General features: G+C 56.8%; 2 protein-coding genes across 8 annotated transcripts in view; one reads left to right on the top strand and one right to left on the bottom strand.

Annotated features, from left to right (window-relative positions):
- Positions 1–5,704, top strand: part of LONP2 (lon peptidase 2, peroxisomal) — a 40,399-nt gene extending 34,695 nt beyond the window's left edge. For both annotated transcript variants that reach the window (XM_036346430.1, XM_036346429.1), the window contains 3 exons: positions 74–281; positions 672–862; positions 5,314–5,704. In XM_036346430.1, the coding sequence (XP_036202323.1) occupies positions 74–281; positions 672–862; positions 5,314–5,535 (621 nt within the window). In that variant the 3' untranslated portion in view covers positions 5,536–5,704. The remainder of the gene's footprint in view (positions 1–73; positions 282–671; positions 863–5,313) is intronic.
- Positions 5,705–6,671: 967 nt separating this feature from the next.
- The window catches only part of SIAH1 (siah E3 ubiquitin protein ligase 1), a 71,182-nt gene continuing 61,408 nt past the window's right edge, over positions 6,672–16,445 (bottom strand). For 4 of the 6 annotated variants that reach the window (XM_036346436.1, XM_036346437.1, XM_036346433.1 and 1 more), the window contains exon 2: positions 6,672–8,590. In XM_036346436.1, coding sequence (XP_036202329.1) covers positions 7,740–8,588 — 849 coding nt within the window. In that variant the 5' untranslated portion in view covers positions 8,589–8,590 and the 3' untranslated portion in view covers positions 6,672–7,739. Of the gene's footprint in view, positions 8,591–9,830; positions 11,008–12,160; positions 14,279–16,445 lie in introns of those variants that run through there. The other 2 variants (XM_036346434.1, XM_036346431.1) reach the window with 2 other exon arrangements.

Genomic DNA, 16,445 nt, shown 5'->3' with positions numbered 1-16,445 from the left:
GGCGCGGGCCCTGGAGGTGCGGTCCGTGGCCTGCACACTCGCTCGTCACCTACCCCCCCCCCCCCACCCGCAGGTGTCCGAGCGCCTGAGTCAGCCGGGGGTGGCCATCGGCCTGGCGTGGACGCCCTTGGGCGGGGAGCTCATGTTCGTGGAGGCCAGTCGGATGGACGGCGAAGGGCAGCTGACGCTGACAGGCCAGCTGGGGGACGTCATGAAGGAGTCCGCCCACCTCGCCATCAGCTGGCTCCGCAGCAACGCCAAGAAGTACCACCTGACCAACGGTGAGCGGCGGGGTGGGGTGGGCACACCGAGCCGAGCCTGCAGAGGCGGCCGGAGGCTCTGGGGTCGTGATGAGCCGGAGACGAGCAGTGGTCAGCCGCGCCTCGCTGACGGCCGCTGACGTGGGAGCCCGTGGGAGTTCTCGGTCCCCCTTCAGGGCCGCCCGCGAGCGCCTGACCCAGCAGCAGTGCGGGCTGTGCCGTCCTCCCCCACGGGGAGCAGAGCCACACGGCTCGGACGCCCTCGGACGCACCGCCGTTAGCATCGTGAAGGAGTCCTTTCCCCAGAGCGTTTTGTTGTTTTGTTTGTTTTGATCACTTTTGACTTTCTTTTTTAGGAGAAAAAGAAAACAGGTGTAAGTTCCTACATTAACATCCTTCTTTCTTTGTAAGCTTCTGGAAGTTTCGATCTTCTCGACAACACAGACATCCACCTGCACTTCCCGGCTGGAGCCGTCACCAAGGACGGGCCGTCGGCGGGGGTCACCATCGTGACCTGCCTGGCCTCGCTGTTCAGCGGCCGGCTGGTGCGCTCCGACGTGGCCATGACGGGGGAGATCACGCTGCGGGGCCTGGTGCTGCCGGTGAGTCTGAGGGCCAGCCCTTCTGTGGGTGACTTTGCAGTTTTAAATAATCGTAGTTTAAATTTAAAAGTGGTTTGCCTTCTTCCGATGAACACCTTAGTTTTAAATACATAGAAAATGTTTACAGCTGTAATTCATATTTTTAAATTTCATCAAATTCCAAAGCAATTTTCCCATGTTTTTTCTTCTAAGAATGAGGACTTGCTAAGGGCACGTCAGTGTGGTCGTCGGTGACATGGGCTGTTTAGCTGGAGATCCGGGGCTTTGTTCAGCGAGCAAAGTGTTCACTGCACGGCACAGGCGGGAGGTGGGGCGGGGCTGGTGTGACACTCTCAGCTGGTTCTCGCCTCTGGGCCTCCTGGGAGCCTCGGCCCTCCCCCAGAGGTCAGCGGACGGAGCTGGTGGACATGGAGATGAGTGAGCATGACACCTGGGAACTGCAGTGAGGGCTCACTGCTAGGTCCAAAAACTTCCACACATTCTGGGCCTGTCGCTTAAACTACTCATAAAAGCACTGGAAAGCCAGGCTGGTGTGGCTCAGTGGTTAAGCATTGACCTATGAACCAGGAGGTCACGGTTCAATTCCTGGTCAAGGGCACAGTCGCAGGTTGCAGGCTCGATCCCCAGTGTGGGGCATGCAGGAGGCAGCCAATCCATGATTCTCTTATCTTTGATGTTTCTATCTCTCTCCCTCTCTCTTCCTCTCTGAATCAATAAAAACATTTTCTTTTAAAAGCTTTAAGGAAACAGCCGAAACCGGTTTGGCTCAGTGGATAGAGCGTCGGCCTGCAGACTGAGAGGTCCCAGGTTCGATTCCGGTCAAGGGCATGTACCTGGGTTGCGGGCATATCCCCAGTAGGAGATGTGCAGGAGGCAGCTGATCGATGTTTCTCTCTCATCGATGTTTCTAACTCTCTATCTCTCTCCCTTCCTCTCTGTAAAAAAATCAATAAAATATATTTTTAAAAGCTTTAAGGAAACAATAAAATACAGACCCTTGGGAGTATGCGGGTTGTGAGTCATTAGCTGCCTGTTACCGTCTACAGCAGAATCTGCCAGGTTCATAGCAAATGAGGAGTAAAGAGGATGTCAGTGTAGGCGGTGATGGGGAGCAGGTCACAGGGTTGCCCAGTAAGATCCCAGCGTTACCGATGCTCTCGGAGCCCCAGCTGGTTTAGTCACCAGAAGTCAGATGCTGGGCCCGATGATGCCGCCACACTCGAGGGGTGCACTCAGGAGGCTGGTCTCATCCTTGCCGCCCCGGAGCTAAGGTGACAGTGACGGCGGTAACGCCAACTGTGCCCAAATGCAGACGAGCACGGGTTTCAGGACCCAGTCTCAGCTCCCAGGTGCAGAGGTGGAGGAATAAGGGAGCACATCTGACCCTCAGCAGTGAGCGGGGCCCACGCTGATAGCTCAGCCAGCGCCTGGAGGCTGGGGACGTCCTGACGGGGGAGACGGCGTCCCAGCTCCCGTCTGGGAGAAGCGCTGGCCCCGGAGCACAGGAAGGAGCCGGGAGGAAACCCAGGGCACTGAGGTCTCTGGCCCAGCGGCCTCCCCAGCGCCTGCTGGCAGCAGGGCCAGGGCTCCCCTGCACACCCAGCAGAGGCGCAGCGGCTCCCATGAGCCCAGTGTCCGCTGTCACAGGGACCAGCCAGGCAGCAGCGCTGAGGCTGGACCCGAGGCCAGACGGGACTCCAGGGCGAGGCCAAGACAGCTCTCGGATTTAAAACTAGGGCCTTCGAACTGGCCGGCCACTCAGGAAAAATAACACAGAAACAGTCAGGCTGACCCGACCTCTGACTCCTGGGGGTTCTGCTCAGAGAAAGGGATTGGGACTCTCCTTAGCTCGGGAGGCCCCCCGGCAGGAAAGCGTCCCATCCTGGGGACCTCTCAGGCCCGAAAGCTGCCTCGCCCTCTCCCCGGGGACCCGGTGCAGCGCCTTCAGACCCCGAGGGGAAGGATTCACAGCGAGCTTTGTGCACAGGCCTCCCGGCAGCCATGACACGTCACTCCTGCACACAGGGAGTCGTCGGCTCACACGCTGAGTCAGGGGCACAGAAAACCGGGAGGAGGGCTGCAGTGGGTGGCTGATCAGAGAGCCAGCACCAGGCAGTTTGATGGCCATGGCCTGGCAGTATAGTTTGAGATCAGGTAGCAGGATTCCTCCAACTTTGTTCTTCTTTCTCAAGATTGCTGTGGCTGTTCAGAGTCTTTTGTGGTTCCTCGTACATTTTTTTTAAATATTTGCTCTAGTTCTGTGAAATACGCCAGAGCTGTCTTGATAGGAATTGCTTTGAACCTATAGATTGCTTGGGTAGTGGGACATTTTAATGATGTTAATTCTTCCTGTCCATGAATATAGTATATACTTCCACTTGTATCTTCTTCAGTTTCTTTGTTCAGTTTCTTATTTTGCAAGTACAAGTCTTTTACATCCTTGGTTAAATTTATACCTTGGTGCCCTACCTGGTTCGGCTCAGTGGATAGAGCGTCGGCCTGGGGACTGAAAGGGTCCCAGGTTTGATTCCGGTCAAGGGCACAGGCCCGGGGTGTAGGCTCGATCCCCAGGAGGGGGCATGCAGGAGGCAGCCAATCAATGATTCTCTCTCATCATTGATGTTTCTCTCTCCCTTTCTCTCTGAAATCAATAAACACATATATAGATATTTTTTAATTGTACCTAGGTTTTTTGTGGGTTTTTAAGCATGTAAATGGGGTTATTTTCTTAGTTTCCCTTTCCGATCGTTCATTATTGGCGTTGTATCTTGCTTTCCACAATGGTTGCACCAACCAGAATTCCTGCCAAAGGTGCACGAGGGTTCCCGCTCCACATCCTCCCAGCACTTGCTGTTGTTTTACTGATGATCGCCACTGACAGGTGTGAGGTGGTACCTCATTGTGGTCACCGGGTGATTTGCATCTCTCTAATGATAACGCAGAGGAGCACCTTTCATATGTCTGTTGGCCATCGGTACATCCTCTTTGGAGAAGTCCTTTGCCCATTTTTTAAATCGGAATTTTTTTTTTTTTGGTAAGTTTTTAAAATAAATTTTGGCTATTAACCCCTTACCAGGTGCGTCGTCAGCAAATACGTTCTCCATCCAGTGGTTTGTCTTTTTATTGTTGGATGGTCTCCGTTGCTGTACAGGAGCTTTAGTGTGAGGCGGTCCCACTGAGGTGTGTCCCTTCTGTTCCCACTTTGCTGCGTGTTGGTTTTTATCGTGAATGTGCGCTGGGTTTTATCAAATGATTTCCCTGCACCTGTTGACGATCCTGTGATTTCTGTCCTTCATCCTGTGCGCGTGCAGTGTCTTCGCCTTGTTTTGGAGTTAGGGTGCCGCTGGCCTGGTGAACTGAACTGGGAGGCTTCCCTCCTCCGGCATATTTTGGGAGTGAGGACAGGTGCCAGTTCTTTGAAAGTTTGCTAAAACTCACCTGTGAGCCACCTGGTCCAGGGTTTTGTTTGTCGGGAGCTTTTAATGACTGCGTCCGTTTCACTAGTTGTAACTGGTCTGTTTCAATTCTCTGATTCAGTTCTGGAGGATTGTATGTTTCTAGGAGTTTATCCATGTGGTCCAGGCTGTCCGAGTTATTGGCCTATAGTTCACGTTTCCTTGTACACCCTCCGTATTTCTTTGGTGTCGTCGTTACTTCTTTCATCTCTGGCTTCATGTGGGCTCTTCCCTGATGATCTGGTTGAAGATTTCCCTTGTGAGTCTTCTCAGAGAACCAGCTGTTGGTCTCCTGGGTCTTCTGGTCGGTTTTTCTTTTTTACTCCCTTTTGTTTACTGCTCCTTGTTTCTTGTACTCACTTTGGGCTTTGTTTGTTGTTTTCAATTCCTCTCCGTGTACAGTTACATTGAGCTCTTTCTTTTTGCTCACAGTAGGCCTGTAATGCTATGAATTTCCCTTAGGACTGCTTCCACTGTGCCCCATAGATTGGGTTGTGCTCTCATTTTCATGTTTCATGATATCTTTTCTTCCTTGATCACATTGCTCAGCCTCCATGTCTTTGTGTGTGTGGGTTTTTGTGGACATCTTTTAACCACGGAGCCGAGGCCGTGGGGACCTGTGTCCTCCCGGGGTGGCCCAGCGGTCCTGCTCTGACCTGTGCAGCGGGGTCATCCTGGCGCACAGCTGAGCTCTGCGGGCGGGTGTCAGGTCGACGATCACTTTTTCCGAATCAGCCCCATCGGCCCGCAGGCGCCGTGACTGCAGAGACTGAAGTGTAGACCCTGACAACAGGCAGGAACAGGGACGGAAGAAAACCGGCACCTTCCCCCGTGAAAGGCGGGACTAGAGCACTAACTGAAGCGAAGAGAATTCTCTACTTACTGACCTCCTCACGGGCTCTCCCCGCTCCTGTGCCGGACGGCGGTGGCCTGGCGGTGGCAAAGCAGCGGAGCTGCTGGGCCCCAGGTCACGCCGCCGCCTGCCTTCCTCCGCAGGTGGGCGGCATCAAAGACAAGGTGCTGGCCGCGCACAGGGCGGGCCTGAAGCGGGTCATCCTCCCGCAGAGGAACGAGAAGGACCTGGAGGAGATCCCGGGCAACGTGCGCCGCGACCTGAGCTTCGTCACGGCGAGCTGCCTGGACGAGGTCCTGAACGCCGCTTTCGACGGGGGCTTCTCGGTCAAGGCCAGGCCCGGCCTCTTAAATAGCAAACTGTAGGCTCGGAGCGCGGCTCAGGCGCCGTCCTGAAGCCCCGAGGCCCGCCGGGCTGGCTGCTCACACCAGCGGGTAAGCAAGACGTCCCTTCCCCGGTGAGCTGGTCGGCAGGCGCGGGCCTCACCGCGGGGCCGCGGGGGCCACAGAGATTTTAATAAACGGATAGCACTGACTCCCGTCTCTGGTCATCGTCTGTCCCTGGGAAGGCGGCTCACGGTTCCCATGGGGCCCCAGACAGAACACCTGCCCCCCGAGAACTTGCTAGAAACGTCCATTCTCCAGCCCCACCAGAGACTCCCACCCACTCAGATCTGTTCCCCGAGCCTCGGGCGACTCAGACGCCCAGGCAAGGCCAAGACAACAGGTAGAGACCATGACCTCAGACCCCTGTCGCTGCGGGAGAGGCAGTGGGCAAAGCTGAGAACACAGCCGGTGAGTCTCTGTGGATGTGAAGTTTCAGGTTAAGTACCGCGTGAGGAGGCCCACACGTCCCAGCACACGCAACATCACACAGGCAGAGCGGCCCCGGTGAGCACACGTCAGTCAGAAGCACGCCGGCCCGAACGCCTGTCCCCTTACCAAGCCCAGTCCCCAGGGGGAGGCCGCCAACCTTTCCAGGCTGGTCCCCACGCTCGTTATCCGGGCCCCGCCGCCTCCCCCTGTCCGTCCGTCCCCGTCTGCGGGCCCTCCACTTCTCGTCCCGACTCACCCAGGGTTAGGACAGCAGGTCAGGCTGGGGCTTCCAGGGTCATAGCTTTCCTTACCCAGCGCCCGCCTTCCTGCCACGCCAGTGTGGCTGTGGAGACGGAGGACGCGACGGACAACCCGTGCCCCCCTCCGGAGCGCTCTTCCAAACTGAAGCACAGGTATGTCGGGCGCTGCGCGGTTTCTTGGATGAGAATGGGGCCTGCGAGTTACAGGCGTGCCTGGCCCTGCTGGTGAGTGCCGGCGCTCCGGGAGGACGCGTCGGACCTGGGCTCGCTGTGCCTGTGCCGGGGCCTGCGCTGCGCTGCGCTGTACTGGACAATAAAACTCTTGCATTTCAAAACTGCACACTGCTCTCTGCTGTAAAGCACAGAATCGGACAGGAAAACAGCTTTGGATTTTAATCAAACTTAGAGCTAAAGCAACACAAAGAGTTTTCAATTTGCCAGATATTCTTTTAATGAGAATTATAAAAGACCAAAAAACATTTTTTTGCAAACTGCCTTTTTTAAAACAAATGCTTTGCTTTTAATTACAAATACTGTGAGATGATGCCTTCTTTTGCAAAACCAATAAATATGAGAACAAATTTTAAACATGTGATTTGTCCAAGATATTGGGGGGAGGGAGGGGATTTTTCAATATTTTTTTAAAAATCAGTATATCCTACTACCTTTTAAAGAATAAGTTTGAAGGCGTGACTCAACTGGAAAAAAGAGAAAAAGACCGACCGACCAACCATCTTCTAGCTGCTTTAAGTAGCTTCTGATCTTTCTTCCGATGTTACCTCTCCTTTCTGGAACTCGTGTCTTCACAAGAGGCTGAATATAAAGTATTTCTAATGAACTGATTAATGGGGAGAAAAAACATGTATGGAACACACATGTATAAACTTTACCATAAACAAATTATGCATATCAAAAAAACACTAACTTTAAAAAGGTACAAAAAAAAATGGGAAAAGCTTGAATTACAGAAAAGAAAGTCAAATTTATTTAATGAAAAACTAGAATTAATAAAAATTAGCAAATACACACAAAAAATATATACACACACAGCAGCACTATGTATTGACTCAAAAGAGGGGAAGCAGTGGCCCAAGACCACTCAACATGGCTTGTCAGTTAAAGGAAAAAACCCAAGCACACGCACACGCTCCCACACACTCACGCAGAAACAAAAACCCAGTATTTCTCAATAGTACACTCAATCTACAACACAAATTCAGAATTATTTTACAATGCTTCCTTTCTTAATACAAAAGATGCCCATCTTGGGTGTATATATATATTTTTTCAGTGGTTTACTGTTGACTTATTTTAAATATATTAGTGTTACTACATGCAACCGCTTCCTGTATTTAACAGCCTTTCCATTTATTTCCCTTCATGTGACTAGCTCCACCTACCAAAAGTCTCGGGGGGCAGGCAGAGGGGGCCTATTCTCTGTGAAGTTGAACGCAATGGTTTTAAACACTGGCCAGAAAACGTTTGATCGCCACTTCAACACATGGAAATAGTGACATTGATGCCTAGATTGCCATTTTCTGCAAAAAGCTGTGCGATGCTGGTGTCAAAGACTAGACAGTCGCTATTCATAATGGCCGTTGCGATTCCCTCATGAATCGATCGGGGAGTAGCTTCCCAAGTCAATCGCCGCCTATGGCCATTTAGCTCGAGTCGATAAGCAAAATTTTCCGCCTGCTTGCGCGTTCCTATCAGCTGGACGATCGCGAAGAACTGCTGGTGCCCGTCGTACTTCTCCTGCTTCTCCAGGACCAGCATGAAGTGGAAGCCGAAGCAGGACTGCATCATCACCCAGTCCACCGCCCCGGGCAGGTTGATGTCCGTGGCGAGGAACACGATGTCCTCCCCCTGCAGGGTGGTGATGGACTTGTGCTGGTGCATCAGGTGCGGCATCACGGCATCCAGGGAGCCCTGCCACTTACAGGACGCGCCGGGGCAGGGGCAGGAGTAAGGCCGGAACTCGCAGAGCTCCTCGTGGTCGGCTTTTTCCGTGTGGGGCAGAGTGACCTCACACCCGGAAGAGGCGTATTTACAAGGGAAAAGTACCGAATTGGCCACTTTCTCCATCGCCAAGTTGCGAATGGAGCCCAAGGGGCCCCGGCAGGTTGGACAACACGTGAGCTTTGGGCGACAGTTGCTACAGACAAGATGGCCGCTCTGACACTGAAGAATGGGTGGCAACACATAGTCAAAGCAGACAGGACACTCAAAGAGACTGGCCAGGTCATTGTTGGACGCGGTGGTGCCCGTGAGGGCGGGCACCCTCTGCGACGGCGTGCACTTGGAGGTCCCGGTGGGTAACGCGGTCGCAGTCTGGCGGCTCATTTCTGTAACGGAAACAGAAAAGTCAGAGGAGGAAGGAGAAAAGTGATCATCGTAACTTGTTTCCTAAAGCCATGTGGTTCATGCAAAAAAAAAGTTAAGATATTTTTATTGATTTCAGAGAGGGAGAGAAACATCAATAACGAGAGAGAATCATTGATCGGCTGCCCCCTGCAGGCCCCTACTAGGGATCGAGCCTCCCACCCAGGCATGTGCCCTTGACCGGAATCGAACCTGAGACCTTTCAGTCCACAGGTCGATGCTCTCTCCACTGAGCCAAGCCGGCCAGGGCTCATGCAAATTTTACTGTGAGCAGAACAAGAGAAACAAATGGTTAAGAAAACGTAATTGCATAAAATATGCATTTTGATCATTAGGAGTTATACGCTGGATGAAATCTCTTCAAAAAGTTCCAGAACACAACAGAATTCCCTTTCTTACTAAAGAAAGTGAAATCCGGCCCTGGCTGCTCCGGTGGAGGGAAGGCTGAAACACAACTTGGACCCCAAGCAACTGAGAAACTGCGAAGTCGCTGAAGTCCAAGAGGAAAGATGGGGGGGGGGGGGGGGGGGTGTCCACAGGTGAGGCGTTCTGAGCCCTCGGCCACCACTGCTGCTGAAACGCCCGTCACACCAAGCCCTGAGACAGAGCTGTCACCCGGAGAAATGACCAGCAGTGTGACCGACACTCGGGCAAGTGGACGATAAAACGGCACCTTCCCCAGGAACCCACCTGCGCAGACTCTCAGGCCTTAGAGCGCAGACCCATTAACTACATCAGCCATATTTCTACACAATTAAAATTTAATGCCTCCAAGTTAATGTCTCAATTATCATTGTTATTCTGTTGCAAAGAATTTACCTTTGAAAACACAATGCTAAAAGAAAAGGGGAAAATACACAATGCCGGCTACCAGTGTGACCGTGTAAATGCAACCCGGGCTCTACGTTACCCAATTCTACACCTTAACGGGCTGAGGGCGCCAGAAGAGATCAAGCCCACTGTCACGAAAATATCCTCAAGTTCAAGGAAAAAAGAGTAGCAGGATCCCAGCATGGGCGGCCGCCACGTGGAGTCGGGACATGCGATCCGCGCTCTTTGAGGCCCCAGCCGGGCAGGAGTGCGTGCCAGGAGGTTCCAGTGCCCGCGACGGCCGCGCGGAGGTCACGCGTGAGCAGTGGTGGCAGCATCGCCCAGGTGCCCAGGAGCGCACGAGCCTGCTTTGCGGCCGCTTGCGCTGCTCACCTACGTGAGTCTCGGGGTCACGGACAGTGGTTCCTTGGGGGGACGTGTAGGCCGCCGGCGCCGTGCACATCGCCCAGCGGAGCCGCCGGTCACAGCGGGGTCCGCACACGGCGTGTGGTCCACGCGATGTCAGGACGCAGGGAAGACCGGCACTTCTTGGCCTCCAACGGCGTAGCAATAGTTCAGGTTCAGTTCCAATAGAGCCGATTGTCATTCCAGACGACTTACACTCCTAGTCAGTGTGAGGCGGGGACAGGCCGCGGTCCGTGAAGCCAGGCAGCGGCCAGGACCTCCGCAGCTGCGCCCCCTGCGCGGGCAGCGGACCCCAGCGCCGGGCGCTCCGCGGAGGGCGTGGTGCACCGGGAGGGGGCGCTAGTGAGCCGAGGGTGCTGCAGCGCCCCTCCGCTTAGGGCCCGCTCACCGCTGCCCCGCTGCCCGGCTCGGTTTCAGCAACCCAGTCCTCACAGGCCAGGCTGTGCCTCCTTTTCTCCTCCTCTCCCGGGCCGGCAAACAGGTGAGCAAGACGCCCCTCCCGTGCAGGCGGGGCGAGGGGCAATGGCCGGGCCTGGGAGCGGGGCGGCGGCAGCGCCCTGAGCAGCTTCTGTTCCTGCGCGGCGGGCGGGAGGCGGTCAGCAGGCCCCGGGCAGTGCCCGCTGCACCCGCTCCTCTCTGAGCGCCGGCCTCTCCGGCCCCAGCAGTGGCCGCACCTCCCCAGCTCGAACTCGCCTGCGTCCCCAAACATGGGCGCCATCGCTGCGCCCCCTCCCCAGACCCACGGGGCAGGCAGGCACGGGCTGGAGGCGGCCGGGAGGAGGGGGAGGGAGGAAGAGGGAGGGGGAGCCGGCGGCGGCCCCAGAGGCTCTGCGGGGCAGGCCACGGAGAGGGTGGGGCGCGGTGGGGGGAGGCCCTTGGCTGCGCCCCGCCCACCGGCCCAGGGCTCTGCCCCGCGCACCCCACCCGGTGGGGCTCAGTCCCTGGACCCCGCTCGCTTAGACTTAGGTTGGCACGTGCGCCACAGTCCGTGTGGCTGCACCCTGAGCTGCACAGACTATGGGCGCTGGGAGGACAGCCCCTCCCCGCACCCGCTCCACCAGTAACTACCGACCCACCGGGCACCGGGCGGTTCCTCAATTCTAACTCGCTTCTCCATTTCTGCCTCGGCCCATACTTCCCCACCCCCCCCAACACTGCAGTGCGAGCAGCCCCCCCCACACACACACACCCCGAGTTAAACTCCCACTCAGCCCCGCCCGGGAAGGCCGTCCTGAGTGGCCTCGTTAAACAGCAGCTTGTTTTGTTCTCAGCTTTGCCCTCGCCCCGCAGAGCCCGAGGCTGGCATTGCGTCAGCTCCGCCGGAGGAGCCTGTCATTAGAGCAGCCGGAGGCCTCCACCCCCGGGCGGGGCCTGGGGCAGGGCCTGGGCACCACCCACTTTCCCATCAGATCCCAGCTCCCATGGCCACCTCGGCTTCTCTTACTCAGAGAGACATAAACATGCGGAGCAGAACACACTTGTAGGGTGCCGGCAGATTAAGCCATTACTGCCTACGTCTGTTTCCCACATCTGCGTCAGACCAGCCCCGGGTTCCTAAGGCAGGAGACGGTCAGTGCTTTAGGCAGGGAAGCTCTTTCTATGCAGAATCAAGGCAGAACCCAAAGGTGTAAAACAAGCAAAGGGAGTGCTGGTTCCTTGAGCAAAAAGTTTCCCTCTTTCCCCCAACTCCCAAAGGCCCCGCACAGACCCTCACTGCCCGTCCGCAGTCCATCGGGGGCTGCCTTCTCCGCGAGCGCCCGGGGCAGTACCAGCAGAGTGCTTAGTGCTTAGGGTCGCCTACACCTGCATTCACCCCCCCTCCCCCACCCAACTGTGAAACGGGGACATTTCCCGCTTGGTGGCTTTGCCTGGATTCAGGAAGGTGGGGACCTGGCTATCACAGGAGGTCCAAATCCCAAAGAGGGTTCACCTGAGGCCTCCAAAGCCGGTGACCCGCCTGGCTCATCAGCTCAGCTCGCTGGAGCCCCAGACCCAGAGGTCCCGCCTGACCATGGGGGTGCCTTCCGCCAGCACAGGCGACCACCATGTTTGCCGAAGATCAGCCGCCACGTCACTAATGTCCAGTGCAGTGAACCTCAAAGGGATTCCTCAACTGGGAATAACACTTACCGACACGGGCTTTACAAAGAGCCTAACATTTCACCAAACCACATACACCAAGACACGCTAGAGGGGCCAAGGCAAGCAGAGGCCACAGCCGCCCGGGAGCACCTGGCCACCTCCGCTTTCTAGAGAACACCCCCGGCCCCTCGGACGGAGTTTAAGCAGCGTTTCACCTCAACAAGAACAGCTGCGATTCAGCTTTAGTGTTGTCCTAGCGATTTTGGAGCATCAGGCCATTGCTCTGCCTTCCACATGCAGGAGATGGGCTGTCAGTCTCGATTTCATGTGGGAACCTGCCTCCTGTATTAACTGGCTGAGGAAGAAGTTCTCTGATTAGTCACAGCCGCGTGCCTGGCCCCTCCAATAACCATCCTGCTGTGCTGCCATCTCCTGCTCGTCCACAACGCTGCAGCAGCCGGCCAGCCAGGCCCCTCCGAGGGCCGCCTCCTGCCGCTGGCCCTGGCCCGGGAGCAAGTGATGTGACAGCGGCAGCAGGACGCCAACGCCGCGGCTTCCGAGGTCGGCTTCGCCTGGAGGACAGGCCGGCGGGCGTGCGTCGCGAGGCTCCTGCAGCAAGTTCCCAACAGGACCTGCAGGGGAGGCGCAGGGGCGAGAGCGAGCAGGAAGCCGCCTCCAGAAACGGCCGGGCCAGCTATCTGGGCGGCAGGAGCGGGTGGTTTTTAGCTGTTTCCTTCCAGGGGACGCTAGAGAAGCTGCTGTATAAAGATTAGTCTGAGAAATGGGACCAGTCGGTAACATCTGCCTTCCTCAGCGAGTGGAAAGGCCGGCTCAGGCTCGGGAGGGACCTGAGGAGCTGATGCGACACCACCCACAAGTGCCCCGGCAGGAGCCGCAGCAGGAGGGGGCGCAACGGGACCCGCACAGCCCTGTCCTCTCGCCTCTCAAGCCTTTCCATCCTCCCCTGGCATCACCGCTCCCCTTTCTCCTGTGCGTTCCTCTCGCTGACACCGACCCGCTGTCTCCCATCCGCGTCTGTGGCCACACACAGCTGCCTCGGCCTCACCCCTGCCAGACGGCTCAGGCCTCAACTCCACAAATCAGAACCTCAGGCTTTTGTCTCTGCCCCGGCCCACCCCCTCCTAGCCTTTCCTGTCTTGGTAAACAGCACCATGGCCCACAGGTGCTCATGCCAGAAACCACTGAATCCTTCCTCCCTCAGCGCACATCTAACCATCAGCAAGTCCTGTTCATTCTGCCTCCAAAACACATGTCGAGCCCACCCACTCCCTCCTCTTCCTGCCACACCCCACCCAGGGCGCAGGCACCGCCTCCCTGACCAGTTCTCCAAGCAGCCAGGGCTCCAAAGCCACAGGGGGGAGGTTCCTCCCCTCAAACCTCGGTGGCTGCTCAGTGCCCTTCCTCGCCCCTGCCTGGCTCTCCCCTCCAGGGCTCCAGCAGCCTGCTCTTCCGCCACGCCGGCCTTCCCGCCGGCCTTCCCGCCGGGGCCCGCCTGCCCCTCAGGTCTCCTGGGTGGTACACATCACAACTGTACTCCTGTTCACGTCCCTCACAGAGGACGCGTGGTAATATTTAGAGAAACTGAGTCACTTACTCAAGTGGTTTTAGAATTATTTAAGCCCTTCCTTTGCACTGTGCCTTTAGATGCCGAGCAGGCACTGTCCCTGCTTTCCAGGGGCTCAAAGTCACAAACTGGGAAGTGAGAGCCACAGGCCCTTCCAGTCCAGCAGGGCTCACCCTCGGAGCCACTGTCGGGGGACATGGTGGGGGCCACACGTGGAACTGCTCTCAGTGGACACTAAGGCGTGGAGAGAAGCCAACTCCCCGCCCGAGGGGCACCGATGGACACGGAGAGACCGAGGACAATCGCGAGCGAAGGGATGTTCCAGAAACGAAAAGAATCCAGTGTGAAGGCATCAGCCATCCGACCACTACCTCCTGAGCACCACCTGCCTGCCGGACAGACAGGGTCCCACAGGGACCGCCGTCTATTGGGGGTGAGCGCGGGGAGCACAGAGAAACCTCCAGTTCAGGGGAATACACGCTACAGGGGCCACGCGATGAGAGGGCACCTGAGTCAAGGTGGGAGTCCAGAAGGAACTACGGGGGCCCAGGCTGAGGTTACAGAGCTGAGCGGGGAGAGGGGAACAGGGCGCACACAGGCACCTGCAAGCACCCGGGGAAATGGCAGGAAGTAACGAGAGCCAGCTCAGGGGGCTGTCCGTCCCTGTCCGCATGAGGGCCTGGAGCCTCATCCTGACAGCTCTGAGCCGCTGTCTTAGACAGAGACCCAACGCTAAGACCCAACGCAGCAGCCCACGCGGAAGGCAGGAAGAGAAGGGCTGAATGTAAAGGGGGGGGGGGGGGGGGGAGGCAACGCCAGGTTTGAGATAACCCGACGGAAGAAGCGCCCTGATACATAAAGGTGGGATCATAGGTAAACGTGTGAAACTCATAACGCACAACACTGCGCGTGAAGCAGTGTCAGGCGTGGACTTGGGTGACGTGTGTGGGTGCAGTCACAACTGTAACAAACCAGCCCTCTGGTGGAGGCGCTGCGAGCAGGCGGCTGTGTGAGGGGAATCTGTCCCTTCTTTTCTGCTGCGCCTCCAAAACTGCTCCTAGAAATGAAGTCGTTTAAAGAAGATGACCTACAGGCCAGAGAACATGTGAGTCTCGAGTTCAGCAGGGACACGCCCCCGAGTGTCCCCGGCACACGGACAGGAGTCCGACCGAGCGGCAGGCAGAGCCCTGCCCTCTGCACAGAGGCCCGAGACGACACCCCGGACCCACCTCCCGCAGCGAGGTGCAGACATCGCCACTGAAAGGACACGTTCACGAAGCGTCGCGAAGAGGAAGATTGATCCCAGGTTGTCTGGTTGTTGTTTGGAGGGGGGGGGGGGGGGGAGATAGGGTTTCATATAGTAATTACGCTTGTAGTGAGGTCTATACCAGAAACATCCAGAACACTGTACAAGGGGCGCACAGAAAACCCGTAATTGTAGTAAAAGTCCGACAGGCTTCTTGAAGAAAGAAAACCCCATCTTTAGAAACTGAGTCCATCAGCTGCTTTCAAATAGAAGCGGTCAGTCTGCAAAGCTCCTAAACTGACTGCGTTGCCCTCCTTATGTAAGACCTGCTTTCAAACAGGGAAAATAAAGGCCGGTTCTTCAATTATGTCATTGCTGCCACAGCTAAACATTCCCTTTGTAACTCCAATTAATTTTAGCCTGGTTACAATATTCTTAATGACAGAGAGCAGAGTATTGCTCTACAGCAATTTTATAAGAATTTCCCAGAGCTTAGAGGCAACCGATGTGAAGCTAAATTGAAATAAACTTGTTTCAGAATTTGTAGTCTGTGGAATACTTATCCCGAGAAGTTTCACGGCTATTAATTTACTTCGGCTGAAAATATTAGTGCTGCTAAAGCCGCTGGAAAGGCGCCGAGACGCATCACGCAGACCAAGGCTATAATATAAAGAAATATGTGGCAAAGCAAACTCTGGGGTTGCAACTCACCATTCCAGGTCACAAAAGTCTTATCTTTCATTTCCAGAGCCACCACCACCACCAAAAACAAACTACACCCTTTGTTTAATCCACTTTAAGTCTCAGAATCTACTCGTCCCAGAGTCCTCCTCACGGCTGACCGAACCCCCTCGTCCCCATTGAGCCCTCGCCTCCCGGGTTCACCCGCTGGCCCGGACATGGGTCCCCAGGCTCCGCTCTTCAGGAACGTCCCCAAGGGATGGCGCCCCCGGGGACACCCCGCCCCCGGGGACGCACAGCTGCGCGGCGCCGGGGCTGCCTTTCACTCCATGTGACTTGCATCCCAGCGCGCGGGGCCCTGTCCCCACCGCTTCCCAGGGAAACCTCAACTCCCACGTCTCCAAGCACCTGTCAACCTGGTCCTCTCAGCCTCTTGTTTTCGTGTCCGACAACAAAAGGCACCAAAAGGAAAACCCAGGAACTAACCGCTCACAACGTGACCTCACGCGCTTCCCACGGCCCCGCCGGCAGGAGAGCCGCCCAAGTTTAGCAACAGTATCAGCCGCCCCGCAGCGCGCGCGCCCTGCGCCCCCCGGGCCGCCGCTCCCAGCCCTCGGCCCGTCGCATCCCTCTGCCCCGCCGTCCCGGAGGAGGAGCCGCCCTGACCCATTTCTCGGGGAAGGAGAAGGAGGCAGAGCGAGGTTACGTCTCGCGCCCAAGGTCACCCACCGGGGGGTGGGGGGCAGGGCGGGCGCCGCAGCGGGCGCTCCGACCACCGCGCCCGCGCCCCCATCCCGTGCTCTGGAGGGTTCCCACCCGGGCCACGCGGGAGGCGGCCAGGCTGCTCCGAGTCCAACCGCCCGGGCCGCGCAGCCCGTCGCCGTCCGACACCCGCACTCGCGGCGGCGGTGACTTTGACACATCGGCTCGCGACCCGCGACCGTGTCTCCCCGGCGCGCACACCTCGGGCGCCGGGGCGCAGACCCTG

The sequence above is a fragment of the Myotis myotis genome, unplaced genomic scaffold (genome assembly GCF_014108235.1).
Source record: "Myotis myotis isolate mMyoMyo1 unplaced genomic scaffold, mMyoMyo1.p scaffold_m19_p_19, whole genome shotgun sequence".
NCBI lineage: Eukaryota > Metazoa > Chordata > Mammalia > Chiroptera > Vespertilionidae > Myotis > Myotis myotis.
The sequence above is the reverse complement of the archived record's forward strand: the minus strand, read 5'-3'. Positions and strand labels throughout refer to the sequence as shown.